Source organism: Polistes canadensis, unplaced genomic scaffold, assembly GCF_001313835.1.
Source record: "Polistes canadensis isolate GaletaPanama2010 unplaced genomic scaffold, ASM131383v1 scaffold_8, whole genome shotgun sequence".
Lineage (NCBI taxonomy): Eukaryota > Metazoa > Arthropoda > Insecta > Hymenoptera > Vespidae > Polistes > Polistes canadensis.
In genome coordinates this window covers 1085919-1106083 of record NW_014569555.1, presented here as the reverse complement: position 1 = coordinate 1106083, position 20165 = coordinate 1085919, and the positions used below count along the sequence as shown (strand labels likewise).

At 29.8% G+C, this 20165-nt stretch overlaps 1 protein-coding gene across 3 annotated transcripts in view; it reads right to left on the bottom strand.

The window, feature by feature from the left end:
- The window catches only part of LOC106791630 (amphiphysin), a 28163-nt gene extending 9270 nt beyond the window's left edge, over positions 1–18893 (bottom strand). The window contains exon 1 of one of the 3 annotated variants that reach the window (XM_014757421.1): positions 18450–18893. In XM_014757421.1, coding sequence (XP_014612907.1) covers positions 18450–18518 — 69 coding nt within the window. In that variant the 5' untranslated portion in view covers positions 18519–18893. The remainder of the gene's footprint in view (positions 1–18449) is intronic. The other 2 variants (XM_014757428.1, XM_014757437.1) reach the window with 2 other exon arrangements.
- Positions 18894–20165: the final 1272 nt, after the last annotated feature.

The following is a 20165-nucleotide window of genomic DNA, read 5'->3' as shown; positions in this document are numbered from 1 at the left end:
TCGAGCTTGACCTGTATACACGTAATCGATGTTCTCTTTTCACTGTCAAAGATACACGACCTAAATTATAAAAAAAGAAAAGAAAAAAAAAAAAACGAAAAACCAAATTCAACAAATTGTTCAAAAATCAATCTTATTATTTTTTTTTTTAATTGCCATACTTTCCTCGCGTACGCATGTGTGCATGTGTTAAACCTAAATAAGATTTTGCACAAAAACATGCAAATATTCAAAAAAATTGTAATCTCACCGACAAAATGTTGTCGTGCATCGATTTATTTCAAATGTAAAAAATAAAAATCGCAGGGGGGCGTTCTAATTGTTACTTAAAGAAAAATTCAACGTGAAATAAAATAGCAAACCCTGCAACTATTAAGAAACAATGATAAAAATATTTATGAGTTATCGTAAAAAATTCGTTGGAAAGTAAAAAATGTATATCATCTAATACGTATAAAAATACACGTATACACAGACGCGAGCGTGCACTCACGTACGTACCAAGCTTTCTTTATTTTATGAAATATCGTGTTACATAAATGCGGTTAAAAATCGCGCGTAATAATTTACGTCGAAAAATTCGTATAGAAATTTTAACATCCTAGACAAGGAAGAAAGATATAGCCAATAATAGGAACAACAAGAAATTAGAAAGAGAGAGAAAGAGAAAGAGAAAGAACAAGGAAAATATGTTAGAAAGTTATGACACGATGGTTGTTGACGATCGAATCAGCAACGTTCCATCAATTTTATTTACCGTAATACCGATTTCTGCCAATAAGAAATGAAAATAAATTCAGTACGAATGTTTCAAATTATTATCCTATTTTCTACGATAACTATTTCTCTATGAATAAGCATGTATTTAAAGTATGCATTAGTAAAGAAAGTTTCGGTTGAACGCGTAAGAAATAAACTAGTAAAAGTGTACAATATACAGTGTGGTGTGTTACGGTGTGTTACGATGGTTTTACGGTTAAGAAATTCACTTTCCGAGGGAAACAATTGGATCTCGATTTTATTAATAGCCAACGGAATGGACGATGATGCTGCATACGTGCAGTTGCATTGGCTATTATTATGCCATACCTCTTCTTCTATAACCTAGTTTTCAATCTTCTAAAACAGACGCTGGATGTTGAAGTATTCTATCTAATTACTTTAGAGATGATATACTAAGAGAGAGAGAGAGAGAGAGAGAGAGAGAGAGAGAGAGAGAATGTTCTAAGTGAACAAAAAGTTCCTCGGTTATTTTTCAAATCATTTCAAATGATTTAAAACATTTTTTTAGACTTTTTTTTTGGGATCTTAATATATTAAACGACACCCTGGTTCTAAATCCGTAATGGCCGACATTTTTATGTTTTTCTACACATGACAATTGTCGTTATTTAAAGATAAGCTTCAACAAAAAAGATTTGGCGTTTTATTTAGACTTGCAATTTTACAATTAAACATAAAAATTAATTAAAAAGCACGTAAAACTAACTCAAATAGAAAATAATCTAAAAATTGTTGATGCAAGATTCTACGGATCGCTTGATATCATTATGAAATATTGTTTATATTAATGATCAAAGTAAACAAAGATGAAATTACTATTGCATTTCCTCCTGCAATCTATCATTTGCTTATCTCATTTTATCTATGCTATCGTTTTTCATTTCACATATCTTGAGTACCGTACTGTATCTATTAAACAAAAATTATTAACCGATTAAAAATGAGAGTCAGAGTTATTGTAATATGATATAATTTTTATTTCTTTTTTTTTTTTTTTTACGTTTCAAAACAGATAAATCGATATCTCGAGAAAATGCTGAATGACTTTTTTTCGTAGAAATTATGATGATATTTTTTTTTTTTATTTCCATGCCAATTGCAAGTCATTAATTGCCAGTGATCAAGTGACTGTTAGAATTTAAACGTGTACTATTATTATTATTATTATTATTTTCTCAATTTTGTTGGTTATTATTTTGTGACTTTGCTATTTATTATTAATGTCATAGGGGAAAATGAATAATATCAATTTTGCTACACTAACAAAAATTACAAATTCGAACAATTTTCTTTTTGACACGTACAAATCTAACAACAACAACAACAACAACAACAACAAACAATAATCATCCCTTAATTTCTAATAAGAAAAAGTGTCAAATAGATATATAACAATTGTTTAAAGTTTAACAGACGATATTTCGAAGCTCGGATCGTTCTGTTAAGAAAAGTGTGACGACATTTTTTACGAGACCACTGAGATCTCGTACTTACGGTAGTAAGATTCTAAAGGCAGAAAATGGCATCGAAAGAGACCACCAGGAAGAAAGTAAGGAATCGGAATGTGTTGGCGCGAGGTTCGGACATCAACCTCGGGCACTCGGCCCGTTCACGGCATGTACCACCACGCACATCGGTCACTATTGCTGATCCAGCATCCATCCTTGGATCGTAATTCATCTTCTTATATCGCTTACCTATATACGTTTACGTTTATAAACGTTTGAATTTGTACGATAGTTCTATTCATTCATTTCTCTTAAAATATATGATTATTAATTTATATATACGAATATTCAAAAGATTCAAATATTAGATTAACAATTCAAAAAAAAAACACCCAAAGAATATTTGTTAAATCAAAAAAAATAAAGGGTTACGCAAAGATTTATTTTAAATAATATATATCTTTGAATAAATTATATCAATCGTAAATATATAATAAAAGCATTGCAAGATACCACCTGGTTATCATCCCGTTCGATTATCGATTCGGTATTAATTACTGTCAATATAAACCGATGACGCTTCGTATCTCTTAGTAAGAGTATACTACAAAAGCATCGACAAATAACTTAACGATGAATAAATATCGTAACATTTATACTTCGAAGAAAATATATAACCTCGTTAGAAAATTCTATTGTTTTATAACTAACATACACGTAATATGTTTTAAATATAATATAATATGTTGCAAATATTATAATACGGTATGATATAATTGAAAAGATCGACAAAAGAAAAGTCCTTCGTTTTTGTTATTTATTTGATTATTCGAGATATTGGCATATAATTTTGCAGTTTAATGCAAGAAAATAAAAAGAAAAAAAAAAAAAAAGGAAAATGCATAATCCGAAGGATGATAATCAACTCATTTGTGTGACTTTAATAGCATCGAATAAGTTTTTGCCTCTATTCAATTACGAGGATGCAATGCTCCTACCCTACCCCCTTTCTCCTCTTCCTTCTTTCGTTCGTTAAATCTTGTTAACTCTTCCCTCCAAGCCGAACGACCATAACTGACGTCTTCGTTGCGTCAACGATCGATTTTTAATTTGACCTCGACGTGCAAGTTTGTATATTTTTTGCATTCTATTTTTCTTTATCTTATCTTAAATGGTAGGATTCGTTCAAGAAAAGCGTGATTCGTAATATACGGTAAGGGGTAGGAGGGGAATGGGCGAATAGAAAGCCATGGAACGCGTTGCAAGGTGAATGGACTATAAGTGTGGAATCTCGGAATATAATTTTCAAACGGTATTCTCTTATGGATACCTTTTCATCTTTGATCAGCGTGGACTTTTTCATTTTACACGTTAATTATTATATATATTTATTTTTAATAATATATAAATAAAAATATAATATAAGAAGAAAAGCAATAGAAATTGTCTCCAAATATTATTATATAATAATAATAATTAAATAAAATAATTAAAGAGATTCATTATTAGTAAGTACTTGTGATTCAGGAGGGGTAGGAAATTGTTTATGAATTCAGAAGTATCGTAAATTTTACAGAATCGAACCTCACTGGTTGCAGAAAAAAATATAATCTCATATGTAACGTATAAAAATATGCAAAATTAAATATATTAATCAAACACAAATTGTAAAGAAAAATTACTTACTTCTAAAATTTAGAACATTGAGATGAAAGCTTTGCAAAATATGCTGATTCTCAGTAAAATAAAAAAGAAAATATAAATATAGATTATAATAAATACGGAAATGTGTGTAACAGCAGAAAACAATGTAGTATGCATAGTATAAAGTAACCAACCGCCTATTAAAACCCAATAGTATTACTGAAGTTACCAAGATCGGATCCCGCTAGTTCTCCCACGAAATATAAAAATAATATAAAATTTAATATGCGCATCGTACACATATGGTAAATAAATGAACACCATCACATACAGCATTCCACGAGAGACTGGTAAGGTATATATTACAGCTGACTTATATGGGAATATATAATTGCCTATAAAAACTAATATACATTCGAGGCCTCAAATAGAAAAGTAAATCGTCCGGTATGATTTCTTGACCATAAAAACTACTGGACAAATAATGATATATCATTCAAAAATAATGTAATACAACTATTTAAGAAAATATGATTAATGATATAATTTTAATTCACGTTAAAATCAAATTCAGATCTATCGATAATAAATAAGAGAAGCAACAAAACCATCATAAATGCCATAAAAATGAATAATTTCATCGAATAGTAATTTGACGTTATCTCGAAATAGAGTGGACGAATGTTTATTATAAAAAGTAAAAGTATAATATATTAATATCGATGATAAATATATTTCGCTTAATTATAAATACAATATAACAAATATAATAATATAAATATTTTTCTTTACAAATAATTTGTGAAAAACAAATACGTGTCAAAGACACGGGAGAAAATCTTTTTACATTAGTAATAATAAGAAATACGAAAAAGGAATGAACAATTAGCAACACGTTGTTTCTCATTGAAAAGCACGTGGTCATCGTAAAGAGAACACAGATGATGATGATGATAATGATGTAGGTGTTTCGTGGTAAGACGATAGGTGGGAGAAGGGGAGGTAGTAGAAGAGAAGAAGGTAGAAAACGAAGAAAAGAAAAGTTCTCTCTGTCTTTCGTCCTTGCGTGGTCGCTCCTACGAACTCTCTCTCTTTCTCCCTCTACAACAGTTATGTTGCAGTTCTTGCAGCTTCTTTCTCTCTCTTTCTATCTCATGCATACACAGAAAGAGAGAGAGAGAGAGAGAGAGAGGGGGAAGAAAAAGAGAGAAATTGAACTGAACACACGCGTGTCTTTCTCGAGTTCTCTTTGCTTCGAAATAACGGAACCGGTCAAAGTCTCGGGGCCGCAACGTTTTGTCAGTACTTACATACAAACATATCCTCAAATTGGGCAGTGGTAACGTACTGTATACAGTTCAAGAATTTACAAAAAAAATAAAGAAACATTTAGTTATAAAATTTTCCAATATTCCACCAGTAATCAGATTACTAATCCAAAAGAGATCAAATCTCATTAGAATATTATCAATACAAAGATGGTACCTGTTAATACAGGTAATGAAAAAAATTCAACAAGAAAGGTTTGGGGAGCGGAGGGGGAAAGAAAAATGATCCCCAAAATGATCCTCCTCAATTCATAATCTTGACAAGCTGTAAATACATGAACACAGATTTACGTATAATCTTATGTTAATAATGTAAATTGAGAAACAACTTATACGCGTGCGGCATACATACCAACGATTAATAGTCTATCGAAGAATGAAATAAAGATAGATAGGTAGGTAGGTAGGTAGCTGGCTAACTAGTTAGAGAAACAGAGACAGGGAGATAAAATAAACAGTGAATAGAAAGGAAGGAGTGGCTGGTTGGTTGGTTGCTTGGTTCTTTCGATACTTGCATTCGTTAACGTGTATCGGCACCGTCCCCTTTTTATATAAAAGCATATATACATTTCTACGCTTGTTTGACTTTGCGTCAGTGCAGTCACGGATGCATTAACTCCTCCTCCCTTTTTTTTTTCTTTTTCTCTCTCTTTTTCTCTTATACACACATGCACACACTTTTTCTCACTTTTTTTTTTGTTGGACAGGTTGATAAGTATCAATCTCGATGTATTCTTTCAAAGTAACATTTTACTTATATTTGTAATGCTTCGAGTGCACTCGAAAAGTATATAGTACTTACTTATTAATACTGTCATAAAGTAGAAAGATTATAGTCCGATTGTTTGCATTGATAAAACAAGTATACAGGGTATATCAGTAATTATGTACTTAAAAAAAAAAACCGAGGACTAATAAATAAATGCATTGCACGTATTGTAACCAAAAATAGAATTAAACAAGTCGATGGATTACGAAGGTTAATTAAATTACAAGTTATATATATATATATACACACACGTAGATAATATGCACAGATATACTCTGAACCAGCAAAGTTAAGTTATAAAATATATAGATAAAAATAAATTAAGTGGCGTGGGTTTTAGTACTATGTAATAGAGATCAGGAGTAACATGTGATCTTAAATTCCATGTAATACAAAGTGCGTAAATGGAACGCGCAAGGTTGCGGTTGTCATTCACGCGGACGACCCATTTTCTTTTTTTTCTTTCTTTCTTTCTTTATATTTACAAGGTAGGTCAACGCACAGTTTCTAGGTAATTTTTGTAATATCAATTATTAAACTTTTTTTTTCTTTCTTTTTCTTAAAACTAATTTTTATTCCGTTCGAGTAATATGATTACGAGTTCTTAGACCCTTCTGCTGATCAACCTTGAACATTTTTATACGTGACTAATAATAAATTAGATATTTTTAAATGAGGGGGCAAACACTTTCATTGATCCAACTACGGATCCGGATTTGTAACGACGACTAATGATTATGATGATAGCGATGATGATAATAATGATAATGATGATGACGACTACAATGATAAGAGCGCGTAATCGAGTGGCAACCGAGACCCCAAGGTCAATCAAATTATCCCCTTAAATCGCAGGACGAATTATCCACACCTATCAACGACTTCAACTGTATACACACATGCATACAGGCATGCTCACACTATGATCCTTACGAATAGTAATCGCGATAAAGCTCTGTGAGTTACAAGAATTCGAGCGGTAACGTGAACTCGTGTATTTTTTTTCTTTTTTTTCAATGGAACCCCTGTTACGTCAGGCTTGGATTCGTAGATACACCTGGTGTCTTTGAAATAATCACGAGGATGATATCATTTAATTTTGATCTATATATAATATTTCAACAAAAAAATAATATATTGTTCTTTTTGTTTAAATACGAAAACTAGTTGAAAAGTTTTGACTTTCGACACAAAAGAAGAAAAAAAATAATAGTTTTTATGTTAGGCTCGAAATTGTTCAACCCATCCATGGTATTTACTATTATTTATTATTATTATTATTATTATTATTATTATTATTTATTTTATAATATTTTTTCTCCGATTAGTCGCCGAATTTACTGAACGAGTGTTTTAACCTAAGTCGAATGAAATAAAAATGATTGTCTCGTCTTGATGTACAAAAGGTGATATTCTCGAGTTTCACGAGGGCTTTAACTAAACTTGTCTCTTCCTTTACTGTCCGCCTCGAGTTACCTTATTGCTCAGCAATTTCTAGAGCGAGTCTCTCGCTTACGATACTCGTTGCAAAATCTCTACGTGCGTAAATTTTCGATTGTAAATAAATTTTTATATATATAAATATAACTTATTTGCCTAACTTATCAAAAAATTATTTATGAATATCACATCATTTTTATTTGTATAATTAATCGATACATTTGATTACTTTTCTTAAATTACCTATTATTACACGATTGGATTCGTAAGGTTTTGAGCTCAAAACAAAAAAAAAAAAGAAGAAAAAGAAACCAAGGATTTTTTGCCAAGGCTCAAAACTTTTCAACCCACCTTTGGTATATTAAAGAAATCACAATAATAGGAACAACAAATAGATTAAATATCTAAAAATAAATAGTCATCAATGAGTCGTTGATTATGACCTAATCCAATGACCTAATAATTAGTAATATATCCTGGTTGGTCAGAGAAAAAGAGAGAAGGAGAGTGAGAAAGAGAGAGAGAGGGAGAGATCAGACGATATTATAATAGTACTGACCGGTGTTGGTGGCCAGGAAAACTTCATTTCTAAATCCGGCATCGAGCCATCGACCCTGTTACAAACACTCTCGTAAAAGTTCTCTTTCTCTCTCCCAAGTGTTTCTGCGATTGTAGAATAAGATATCAGGTAACGTGCCGATACGAAAGACAAAAAAAAAAAAGAAAAAGAAAAAGAAAGAAAGAAATTCTAGCAAGAGATTAAAAAGAGGATCGATCAAATATTATTAATATCAATTTCGAAATATTTTTAAGATCACCCTAAAAATAATTTCTTTAAACTTTACTTCACAGATACGCTCATTACTTTATCAAAGTATTGTAAATTTTAACATTGCAATTTAACAACGGAAAAGAAAGAAAATTGAACATTTTTTAAATTACATTGATAATTTAACAACAACAACAATAACAAATAAAAAGAAATTTATTCGATCAATGTTATATCAACGTTGGTGGGTTGAAAAGTTTTGCGTTTTATATAGAAACAATTTCTTTTTTTTTTTCTTCCTTCCCCAGTCAAAATTATTTTTTCTTTTCGATCATAGTTTCAAAAACTTGTCAACCTATCCTCTTATAAGTAAATGCAATATATTTATTATACAAAAGGAGTAAATATTTTTAAAGACTTACAGTTTAAGATATTTTACAAAAAGTTTAATTCAATAATTAGTCTTCGTATTAAATAATGAACTTTTGAAAATTATTTGGCAACTTTTGATCCACTTCTTCTTTAATACTTGTATATTGTAATATTACTATGATTATAATATAATACTGACGATGATTTATAAGCTAATGATAATCGGTACAAAATAGAAGAGAAAAAAAAAAAGAAAAAAGAAATTAATTCTTTTTGGCGAGTGCACTAGGTGTCTGGTGAGAACGAGTCGAGAATAGATAAAACTAGGTCACAACCTAGTTGGAGTAAGCATGATTGCTAGCGAGTACACATAAAATTTGTTCTAACGATATTCTCTAATTTAAGCTTCTATCTCTCATTTATTATTATCATTTTTGTTAGATCCTGACATTTTTATCATTAATTACAAACCGAGAGTCATTCTTTTCAATATATTTTTAAATAATTTAGATATATAACATAGAATATATTCTATGTTTTATTTTTAATTAGATTTTCTTTCAAGGTTACACTTATATGCTATTTTTTCTTATACTTGAATTCTTTTATTATAATTTATTATATCAGTTTGTATATAACACACATAAAAATGTAAGATTTGGTTTTCATAAATGTAAACTTCGTTGAGTAATCCTCGATCTTGAATTCATATGTCCATAAAACGTAATCACGATAAATGACTAATACCAAACTAAACGTCCGTCATCCTTCTGTTCAACGACGGTCACACCTAGGAAAAGTTCTATGTAACACGTTACATCATATCTACGATCATGTTTATGTTCGTTACCACCCACGGACACCTCTCTCGTTTCTATGCCATTCGATTTGCCATACGATTACGAGATTTTAACACTATTAATTTAACGGTTAACTTTTGTACTGTTTTATCATAAATCAATATTTCATATGTGTTTGGTAAATATATTATTATATTTTATATATAATTATTATTATATTTAACAGTATATGCAATTCGATTAGGTTAAACAAATGTGGCTCGGATGAGTAACTAAATTGGCTAATAAAAAAGTAAGGATACTTGTAATACATAAAATCGAGTATCGTTAGTTTCTAAAATTAAATAATAACAAAAATATTCTACAATAAAGATTATTCAAATATTGAACATTAAACATTGAATATTAATAATAATCCCGTAGCTTAAGGGGGATAAGTGGCTGCTTATAAAAATTAGGGTAACAAATTGGTACCAAAAACGAGTCCTACTGGTCCAAAAAAAACAAATATTAAATAAAATGATTACTATGCAAATATAGCCTAATCAAATATTTAATAAGAGTAAGTATATAATTGTCAATACAGAATTAGGGTACCCAAAATTTATCATGATCGAATCCTGTTGTTCAAAATACACAAAATTCATACAAATATTGTTGCAGTATTATCCTATACGAATAAAATTAGAAAATCGAGTTTGGAAATGAATTATACAAAAATTAAGGAGAGGAAAAAAGGATATAAGGTCTTAGAAAATTTTGAAAATGGAAATAATATGTATACCTTTGATTCATCAGAAAGCAAAATGATATATCAAAGTTACAAAAATATTGCTAGTATAATAATATATTCCATCAAACTAACACAATAAATAGATAAAAGAAGATGTGGATACACGATACTCAAGTATTAAAGTATAAAACCACTGGTTCTTTCAATACCTGACACACGGAAGATCAAAGATCAAAATAATCACTTGGAAATCAAAATAAAGACCATAATACATAAAGCTTGATAAATAATGATAAATATACGGAAAAAAAAAACCTGTATCAATGAAAATTAACAATGCATATCTAAAATACAAAACATTTGAATCATTCGAAATGTATAAATTACTATAATATAATACACAAATATAAAATATATACATATATAAAATCTAACGTAAAAAAATATTCTAATAGAAACATACAACTTAAATGAATACTGATTAGAAAACATGAAAAGGAAACACGAGTTTCCAGATTAAACGGAAAAGAAAGAGAAGAAGAATCCTTTAAGAAGTAAAACAGGATCATCCTGTGACGGTACATACACCGTTCCCCTGATATCCTCGGAACGTGTACAGGTTATCCGGCCTAACGGGAGCTTTCCTGAGTCACGAAGAGAACTCTATCTCTCTCTCTCTCTCTCTCTCTCTCTCTCTCTCTCTCTCTCTCTCTCTTTCTCTCGCTTTCTCTCTCTTTCTCTCTCTTTCTCTTTCTCTTTTTCTCTCTCTTACATTTTCTGTGCCCGTTGTCGTTCGGTGCAACACCCGTTGCATACGGAATGCAGGCACGGCAGGAAGTGTTAAGAGACAGACAGAAAGAGAGAGAGAGAGAGAGAGAGAGAGAGAGAAAGAGAGAAAAGGGTAAGAAGGGGGAGAGACAAATAAAAAGAGAGTAAGTGAGAAAGAGAGGGAGAGATAAAGACTACAACCCGTTTCGTTCGCAAGCTATCAAACGGAAATGGAACGAATCGTCGTCATTGGTGGTGTTCACTCTCTAAGCTCGTTTCATCCAATTGGGTTGTGAATACAGGTCGAGATCACCTGTAACTACATTTCTAAAGTTTAATGATAACAATTCTGGTACTGATTGGTATTGATTGTCATCGTTAATAAACAATATTTGTTTGATTTAAAACAGGACAAATTATTTCATTAATTAACTCGTCATATTTATTATATTTCTAAATCGTTGTAACTTTCTTTTTTTCTTTTTCTTCCTAATAATTTTACATCGAATCACAGAGGATGTACAGTTTCAATATATTGTCTCTTCTTTTTTTTCTTTTTTATTTATTTTTAAATCCGATATAGTTTTAAGTTAGTAATAGGATAATATGTATTTCATTGTAATTTTCTCTTGAAATTCAATGTAGGTAATGGAAATAACTATTTATCTTGTTCTCCATCTTTCCTCGAAGATGACGACAAAGATATTACGAAATGTCGTCGATCGAAATGTTAAAGCAAACTAGCCAAATGTTCGTGGTGCCAACTTTGAAGAGAATACGTTTGAGTAGGTGACACCATCAAACGAATTAATCGATCGAAGATTTTCCAAAAGTCTGCAAGTTAAATGGAAGGAACAAATAAAAAGAAAAGAAAAGAAAAAAAAAAAGAGAGAGAGAGAGAGAGAGATGCTGAGAGAGCACCGTAACCGGTACCAAAGAATCCTGCTCTACAGGTAGTCAGTGTATTCTTTTCTGTTCGGGACACAAAGTCCACCATTTTGTTTCGATGAAACATTGAGGAAAAAAAATATGTAAAAGAAAAAGAAAAAAAAGAAAAGAATATATGATGTATCTCGGGATTTATTTCGATCACGAAATATACAAAATAAAAAACAATAACTCTTCTAGATTATTTCTGCCATCTTGCTTATGCGAATACTTACGCGAAGAAACAAAAAAAAAAAAGGATTCCAAATATCCTAGGATTTTATTTCAATCGCGGAACTTAAGAGAACAAAATTAAAATAAAATAAAATAAAATATGAATAATTACCTACGTGGATCGGTTGAAGTAATTTCTTATGGAAAAAGAAAAAAAAATATAAAGAAATCGTCTATTTTATGAAAAGAGGAGGAAGAAAAACATAGAAAAATAAAAAGAAAAATAGAAAGAGAGATGTACTTACATCTGACAAGGAGCCAGGAAAGCTAATGGTTATTAATAACCCACACCGTAGTTGAACGTGTATAATGTTCGCATAAGAGAAGCACATAGTATATATCTTTGGAACGATGATGTAAGAAGAAAATTGTGGCGTCTCTTTTCAAAGATTAAAAGAAAGAAGAGTGAGAGAAAAAGAAAAGAAGAGGATGATCGACAGCAAAGGTGTGTAAGAGAAAAGAAAATATTAAAAACGATATATTACGAATAAATAAAAAATTAAAAAAAAAAAACCCCCCATCTCTCTCTCGTTATTAGTATCATAATTAAAAAATAAAATTAAGATTACAATTAAAAAAAAAATACAATTAAAATTAAACTTACAATATATTAAGCTAATTTTAATTCCTTCAGAAGGATTATTAAATTTTGAATGAAGTTTCCGGATTGAACGAAAATTAATAAGAAAAGTAATTGATTTTTTTTTTTTTTTTGTTAAATTGTCTAGGAACCTTGGACTTACCCCATATTTTTTCTCTTCCTACAAGAATAAAAAAGAAAAGAAAAAAATAAAATAAAATAAATAAATTCAATATGTTAGGCCGAATATATATATATATACATTGGAATGGAGCCAGCGCCATATTGAATCCTCCTCCATCTTGCAACTCAACAGACAGAGTAAATCGCGTCAAAAATTATTACTCAATAACAAAAATAAAATAAAAGGAGAATCGTAAAACGAAAAGGGAACTAAAAAAATAATAATAATAATAATAATATGATTAAGTAACGTTGGAATTTGTAAGACGAGACAAACGAATATAAAATTATTTTTTTTTTTTATAAATAATTTAATAAGTAAATATATAAAAATATATGTAATAGCGGAAGAAAAAGTATGATCGTAAAGGATTGAATAGGGCTATAAAGAATGTTTGGAGAGCGACGTTCTTCAAGAGGCCGCGAGCATGATCAAGAAAGAAAGAAAAAAAAAAGAAAAAGGGAGAGAAAGAAAGAAAGAGAAAGAGAGAGAGAGAGGGGCCGCGTAAAAGCACGCGACGTCTAACTGGTAACACCTTTCTATTTGAGGAAGAAAGGTCATTCAAATACCCATCGATGCCGCAGACCGTTATCACGACTTCTCCTGTTATCCTCGATACTTTTACGAGTTGTAAGAAATATAGATAAATCCTATCTTTATCTCTTCTAACTATTGTTTTTTTTTTTCTTTTTATTTATTTACCTTAAATATGATATATAACAGATAATTTACATAATTTACTTCAACCAATTCCACGTCGCGTGTAATATATATATAATTCATATTATTAATAATATTTTATTTTTCTACTCTTTCTCAAGAGGAACGTGATCGAAATCAATTTTGATATACCTGAGAATCCTTTTTACAATTTTAATTTTATTTTTTCTCTCTTTATATATTTGTACAATCAAAGTGGTGGAATTATATACCCGAAGAATTATTATTTTATTTTTTTTATATATATATTTCGCGAGTATATTATGATAATTATAATATATCAAATTTGTATAGATTACCAAGGTAGTATTCATGGAAGTATGAATTATGCAGTGATACGTGGACCGGCAAAGTGCAACAAATTGAATGAAGAAAATTAATATAAATTTTAGTATCTATCAGGTGTACTGTGTGTGCGAATATTATTAGAATTATAATAAAAAATAATAATAATAATAATATAAAAATTAAATAATATTTTAATAATTTTAATATATAAACAGGGAGACATTTTAGAAAGAGAAACCGGAAGATGTAGAAGATAATTTTTCAACGACATTTTAGAGTCACTTCCCCCCCCTCTCACTCTCTCTCTCTTTATCTCTCTTTCTCTTTCTGTTGAACTCATGAAAGAAGATCATGACATATCTGAAGAAACTCTCGTAAGACGAAGATAGTGTCACCGAAAGCTGCAAGCTCGTAGATATATTTGCGTACGGTCGTGAAGCAAATGCGTGTCCGGGACTCTCAACGACGAGAATAGTAACTCCTAGGCGAGTTGGACAGATTTTAGCGATCTTTCAGTGAAGCCTAGGAAAACTTATGAACAATTTCGACTTCCTGCTTTGTAGAAAACTTCAACACTGTGTTATTCTCCTTCCTCACTCTTTCCCTCTTTAGAACCTCATCAAATATATTGCAATAATATCTAAATATATAATATTTAAAATAATGAAATTATTATACATATATTATAATATTATTAAGTTAACAACTTAAGATTATTTGTACGTATATATTTGATTTTTTGACTTCAGTTGGTTGAAAAGTATTGAACTTAACATAGGAATAATATCTTAAAAATAGTAAATATAATTTATACATTATAATATTAAATATGAAAATAAATAAATGTAAAAACGAAAAGATGAACTCTCCGAAAAAAGTTAGAATTGATTTTTAATATTTAAAATTATTTAAGAAATTTATATAACTCTAATTTTATTATTAATATTTAATTCCAAGCAATAATTGTTTGCATCCTGTACGATTAAATATAATGTTAAAACATATTTGTTCATTTCTATGTATTTGTTCAGAATTTAATGGATCCCTTGGAGAAATTCAATGCCGTTAGATCAAAACCACCAAAAGACGATGATAAATCCTAATATAACGTACGAAATAACGGAGCCTGAAGTTTAAACTATGTAAGAGGTAAGGTATAAGGTAAAAGGTAAGTTCTTCTTGCGTTAACATCGGGTTTATATACTAAAACTCGATACATAGATGAACTTTCTTCGCCTCGAGTCGATAGATACTCGATTAAAAACCGTTTATTCGTCACATTTCTTTTTCCTATATGCTATTCTACATTCCTACCCTTTTCTTCGATCGTCATTTTGATTTTCTATCATAGATAGAATAATACAAAATCAACGGGAAATATTTTTTAGATGCAATGTGTAAATTAAATAATATATCTTATTAATATATAATAATTTTATATAAAATTTATTTTAGAAATTAATCTAAAAAGTGTCAAAAGTGGGTACTCGATTTTGAAAATTATTCAAGGACTTTTTGATCCACCCTATGCGACATTTGTATAAATTATTAAACTTCAAAAAAAAACAATAATTTTCATATCAGACACCGTGTATATAATTTGATAGACATTCTATAGGAGTTACGAATCGTTAAATCGTAACTTGCACACAGATCGCTCCTAAACTATTTTCGAATTTGATGATCTCTAAGATAAACCAACGCTACGCACCAACATCAAATAAAATTTGATATTTTTTGGGTAAAGCATTTTCGAACAGAGCTCTTCGAATCAGAGATGCAATTTTTTTCTCTCATTGATCATCAACTATGAAGTTTAATGATTATTTTTTTTAAATATAAAAGTTATTTTTTTAGGATTGATCGAAATTATCATATTTATTAATGAAATTATGATATTTATACCAATCAGAGAGCTGCAATTGTTGTTTTCGTTGGTCATCAGCTTTGAAATTTCACTCACATCAAATTGATTTTACTTTTAAATTGATTGAAATTATTTGGATCAATCAGAGAAGTTTGGAATGTTTTATTTTATCATTAAATATCAGCTATGAAGTCCAATAATTAATTTAGAAATATGAAAAATATTCTTTCTTGAGATTAAAGTTAATCTTTCGAACCTTTTGGAGTTCGACACTGTTCCTTCATTCCAATGGGAGAGAAGTAATCCCATCATGGCGATACTATAGACCGGTTCTACCAGATAACTTTGTATATTACCTTTGGCTTCAAGGCAGAACTGGACACCTACAAATTGTACGATCAAATATCTATCCATTTATCTCTTAACTAATTTTTGTTAATTTCTGTTTTATTATTGTATTTGAAACTTTCGTTTAAAAATTTACAAAAATTTCGCATTCGCTTCGGTCGCATGCGCGTTAATGCGCATATGTAGCAAAATTTACAATATAAAAATAAAACTACATTTTGATAACATTTAAAATATACATGTAAAATGTTTTCATGTTTATTATTGCATTGTATGCATTTATTCATAAGTGCGTGCGTGTGTGTGTGTGTTTATATTATTATTATTATTATTTATTATAATAATTCGAATCCTAATTAACATTGAATGAAATTAAATCTATGGTTTATATTCAAAAAGAACAAAAATTCGCACAAGTCTCTGATTGGTCGAAAAACGTTTAACCATAAAAATCTCAAATTTCATTGGACGTTAGTGTAGGATGTTAATGTTAATTAAAATTATATTAAAATACAAACAAATTAGAATTTAATAGTAAATAAAAGCCATTAATCAAATTTCGAAATAATGTTTCATTAAAACCTGGCTCTCATTTAGCTTAACATTTTTAATTTTTTTCTGTTCCAGACGACCACTTCGTATAATTGGTACAAGGTCTCGTAAAATCGTTCCGATTGGTAGATAGAAAGTCTATGCTGTTTTTTCATGGAAAATATTTGATCCTTGTAAGAACATTGGAATTATATGGAACGTTTAAAAAAAGAAATACTAAAAGATAAGATTCATAAAGATTAACTCACTTTCGTTCAGTCGCGCCGATTCAAATTACACGTTCGTTTTCGTTCGAATAAATCGATCGATATGATCTATATCTTACATTAGAATATCCGTTCAAAGCCTACCACTTGTTACACAACAAAATTAACTCATAACAACGATAAAACTTTGAAGAAAAAAAGTGTGCTGGTTAATTCGAATAACAACAAAAAAAAAACGATTTAAATTTCCCGCTGCAAATCGGCCATGTATTTTTTTTTCTTTTTTTTATTTCCAAACTAAATAAATTACAAATACATTGGATTTCAAATTCCTGCAAAATAATATATCGAGGCCATGTTTTTTTTTATCTCTAAACTGAATAAGTCAGAATTACATCAATTAAATTTGCTGTACAAATAAAACAACAAAAAGAAAAGATTGAATACAGTTGTTAAAAATTTGAGGCGCCATTTTTGTTTCTCTTATCACCTTTTTTATCTTAAAATTTATCTAAATGTAATCGTTGCTTAAAAATAATAGAAAGTATAAGTGTAAAAAGGTATTATTTCTTTTCACTTTTTTTTCTCGACTAATATAATATAACGAGCGTTTTATAGTCACATCATAAGATCATAAAAAGGGGTAACAGATAATCCTTGTCAGGTGACATGCGCAGAAGCAGAAGCAAAAGCTATCAATTAGCGTCTTGGTAATGCATTTGGCTTGCTAAGAAAAATAATAGAAGAAGTCGTAGAGAGAAAAAAGAAAAAGAAAAAGAAAAAAGAGAGAGAGAGAGAAAATAAAATAGATAGACAAAAAGATACGTGCGTGTATCAAAGCAATAAAACGTGAAAGAAGATGGAAAGAGACGAACCAAGAGTTGCATAATTGTCATTTTAAACGAAACGCCGGTATACAAGTGTGCTGGTACATATTTACTGATTATATAAGACACCTTCGTGCCTTCCTACGACACGAAATTGCGACTCTCCAAGAGAGAAAGAGAAATAAAAGAACTTCTAAATCTAACTAAACAATAATAATAATAATAATAATAATAATAATAATAATAACCAAATCTCAACGTCAACAGAATAACGATCGTTCAGAGTCCAACTTCGTACTTTTTGCTTCTTTATTCTCATACAAATAAACGTGTACGTGTATACAAAGATGGATTGAAAAGTATCAAGCCTACTCTTTCCTAAAAAGTTAAAGGTTTAAAATCGAAAAATAAAAATAAAGTAGACAGAATAAAAAAATAATTTCTATGTTAGGTTCAAAAGTTTTCACCACCATCTACGTATATATAAATCCTAAAAGATCTTGTCTCTCGGAAAAAGTGAGAGAGGTTATAAAGGTATGCGAGTCCTACATACATACGATACGTAGAATGCATCGGGAAAGATCGTGTAAAATCGCGAGAGAGTTCAAGCGAGATGGAAAGAGAAAAAGAAGGAGAGAGAGAGAGAAAGAGAGAAAGAGAGACAACGATATTAGCAATTCGTTACATACTGTTCGCAGTAATCGCATACACACGAGTTTTTATTATATTTATACAATATTTAAACGTATTTACGTATGCATATGTGTCATATATATTAATTTACAAGCATACATACATAAATATATTTATTACTGTTTGAAAATATAGGTTAAATCTATATAGAAATGAAACGTAAATGTACCTTCTCTTTCGCTCTACCCGCGTGTTTTTGCACTGTCTTCGCAATCAGCGCTCCTTTACTCTCGGCCATCTTCGTCCTCGACACTCGCCTTCGTATATGATGTTTATATTAATGATGATAATGATGATTGAATAGTGATGGTGTCAACGACGAGGTTAATTCTATCTCGTTTACCGCTTTATATAACCTCCTTATTTAACGAATCACTAAACTCTAATCCGAATATGTCGAAGACGAAAAGAGCGGAAACGAATCAATTCCGCAATCTTACGAACGAACAAACACACGGACGGAGTCGCGAGGAGACACTGACGACCGTCAAGCACAAGAGTTCTCGCGCCGTGGCCATGTTGACTTTTAGAACTTCAACACACGCCGCCTGGCGGCGTTCATGTTCTCTCGAATGTATCAATCAATGACGTATCTAGTACCAAGCGTACCTCGTTCTTCTTCACAACGATTCGGATTATTTATTTTTCTTCTTGCTTTTCATTTCTTTTACGGAATAAAAGAATTTTATAAGTATTACAGTTAAACCTCGGATTACGAGTAATTTGGTAAACGATTCTACAAGACTAACAAACAATTATGATTGGATATCTTGCAATATGAACAGTACGAATACGCGTGGCAAACGGCAACTTTATTTACGTAGTAAATAAAGTGCGGATTAACTTGTTTAATTTTTACTTAGTATTTTGTATTTTATATCATTTTTATTGTGGATTATTATCTGATTTTCCATTACATGTTTCTCATGATGAAATTTGCTTTGATATGCAATAGTACTTTCAATTACACGCAAATTTCTGGAACTAATTATGCTCACAAACCGAGGTTTTACTGAATTTCTTCTTATATATTATATAGCTGTATAATAATACATATCAATTTTTGGTTCAATTAACTCGAATGAACAAATATATATACTAATGACATATTTGATACAACATGTATCTCGTTTCTTTTCGCGACGAATCGAATCGTTTCTTCTTCTTTTTCCTGTTATTTATCATTTCTTCTACGGAATAAGAAATTTATACACGAATTATTTCCTTCAATATAGTAACACGTATTAATTTTATGTTAGATGCTCTCGAATGGACGAATTTATTTATCGATGACTGGTATGACCAACTTACGAAGCTACAGGATCTTCAATTAGGTCATCCAGCACTGTCCACCATATAGGAGAATCAAAACAATCTGCTTAACATTTAATAGATTTTTAAATACGATTGATTTATTTAAAAAAATAAAAACAAGTATTAAGTTATTTTTTTGGATCCCCACGAATACACTCCTGAAGTATTGGTCGTAAATATAAAATAATAACTGAACAAACACGTTAATAAATGTACTAACAAAGTATTGCAAAAAGAACGAATAAAATAAAAACAATTATATATCAATTAATTGAACTAACAATAAACGAATTAAAAAAGAATAGAAGGAAAGAAAAGAAAAACAGAAAAGGGGGTCGTAACTATAAAGATAGATGACAGAAAAAGTACAGTAAGTATAGTAGAATAGTGTGGTGACATCACACATCGGCACTCTCAATTAAATTGATTTGTAAAGGGTTTTATTAATAAATTATTTTTCTTGTTTTTTTTTCTTTTCAATGATCTTCTGGAGGATATTACTCGAAATAAACAAACTTGTTATATATATATATATATATATATATATATGATTAAAAATCCACTTCTCAAC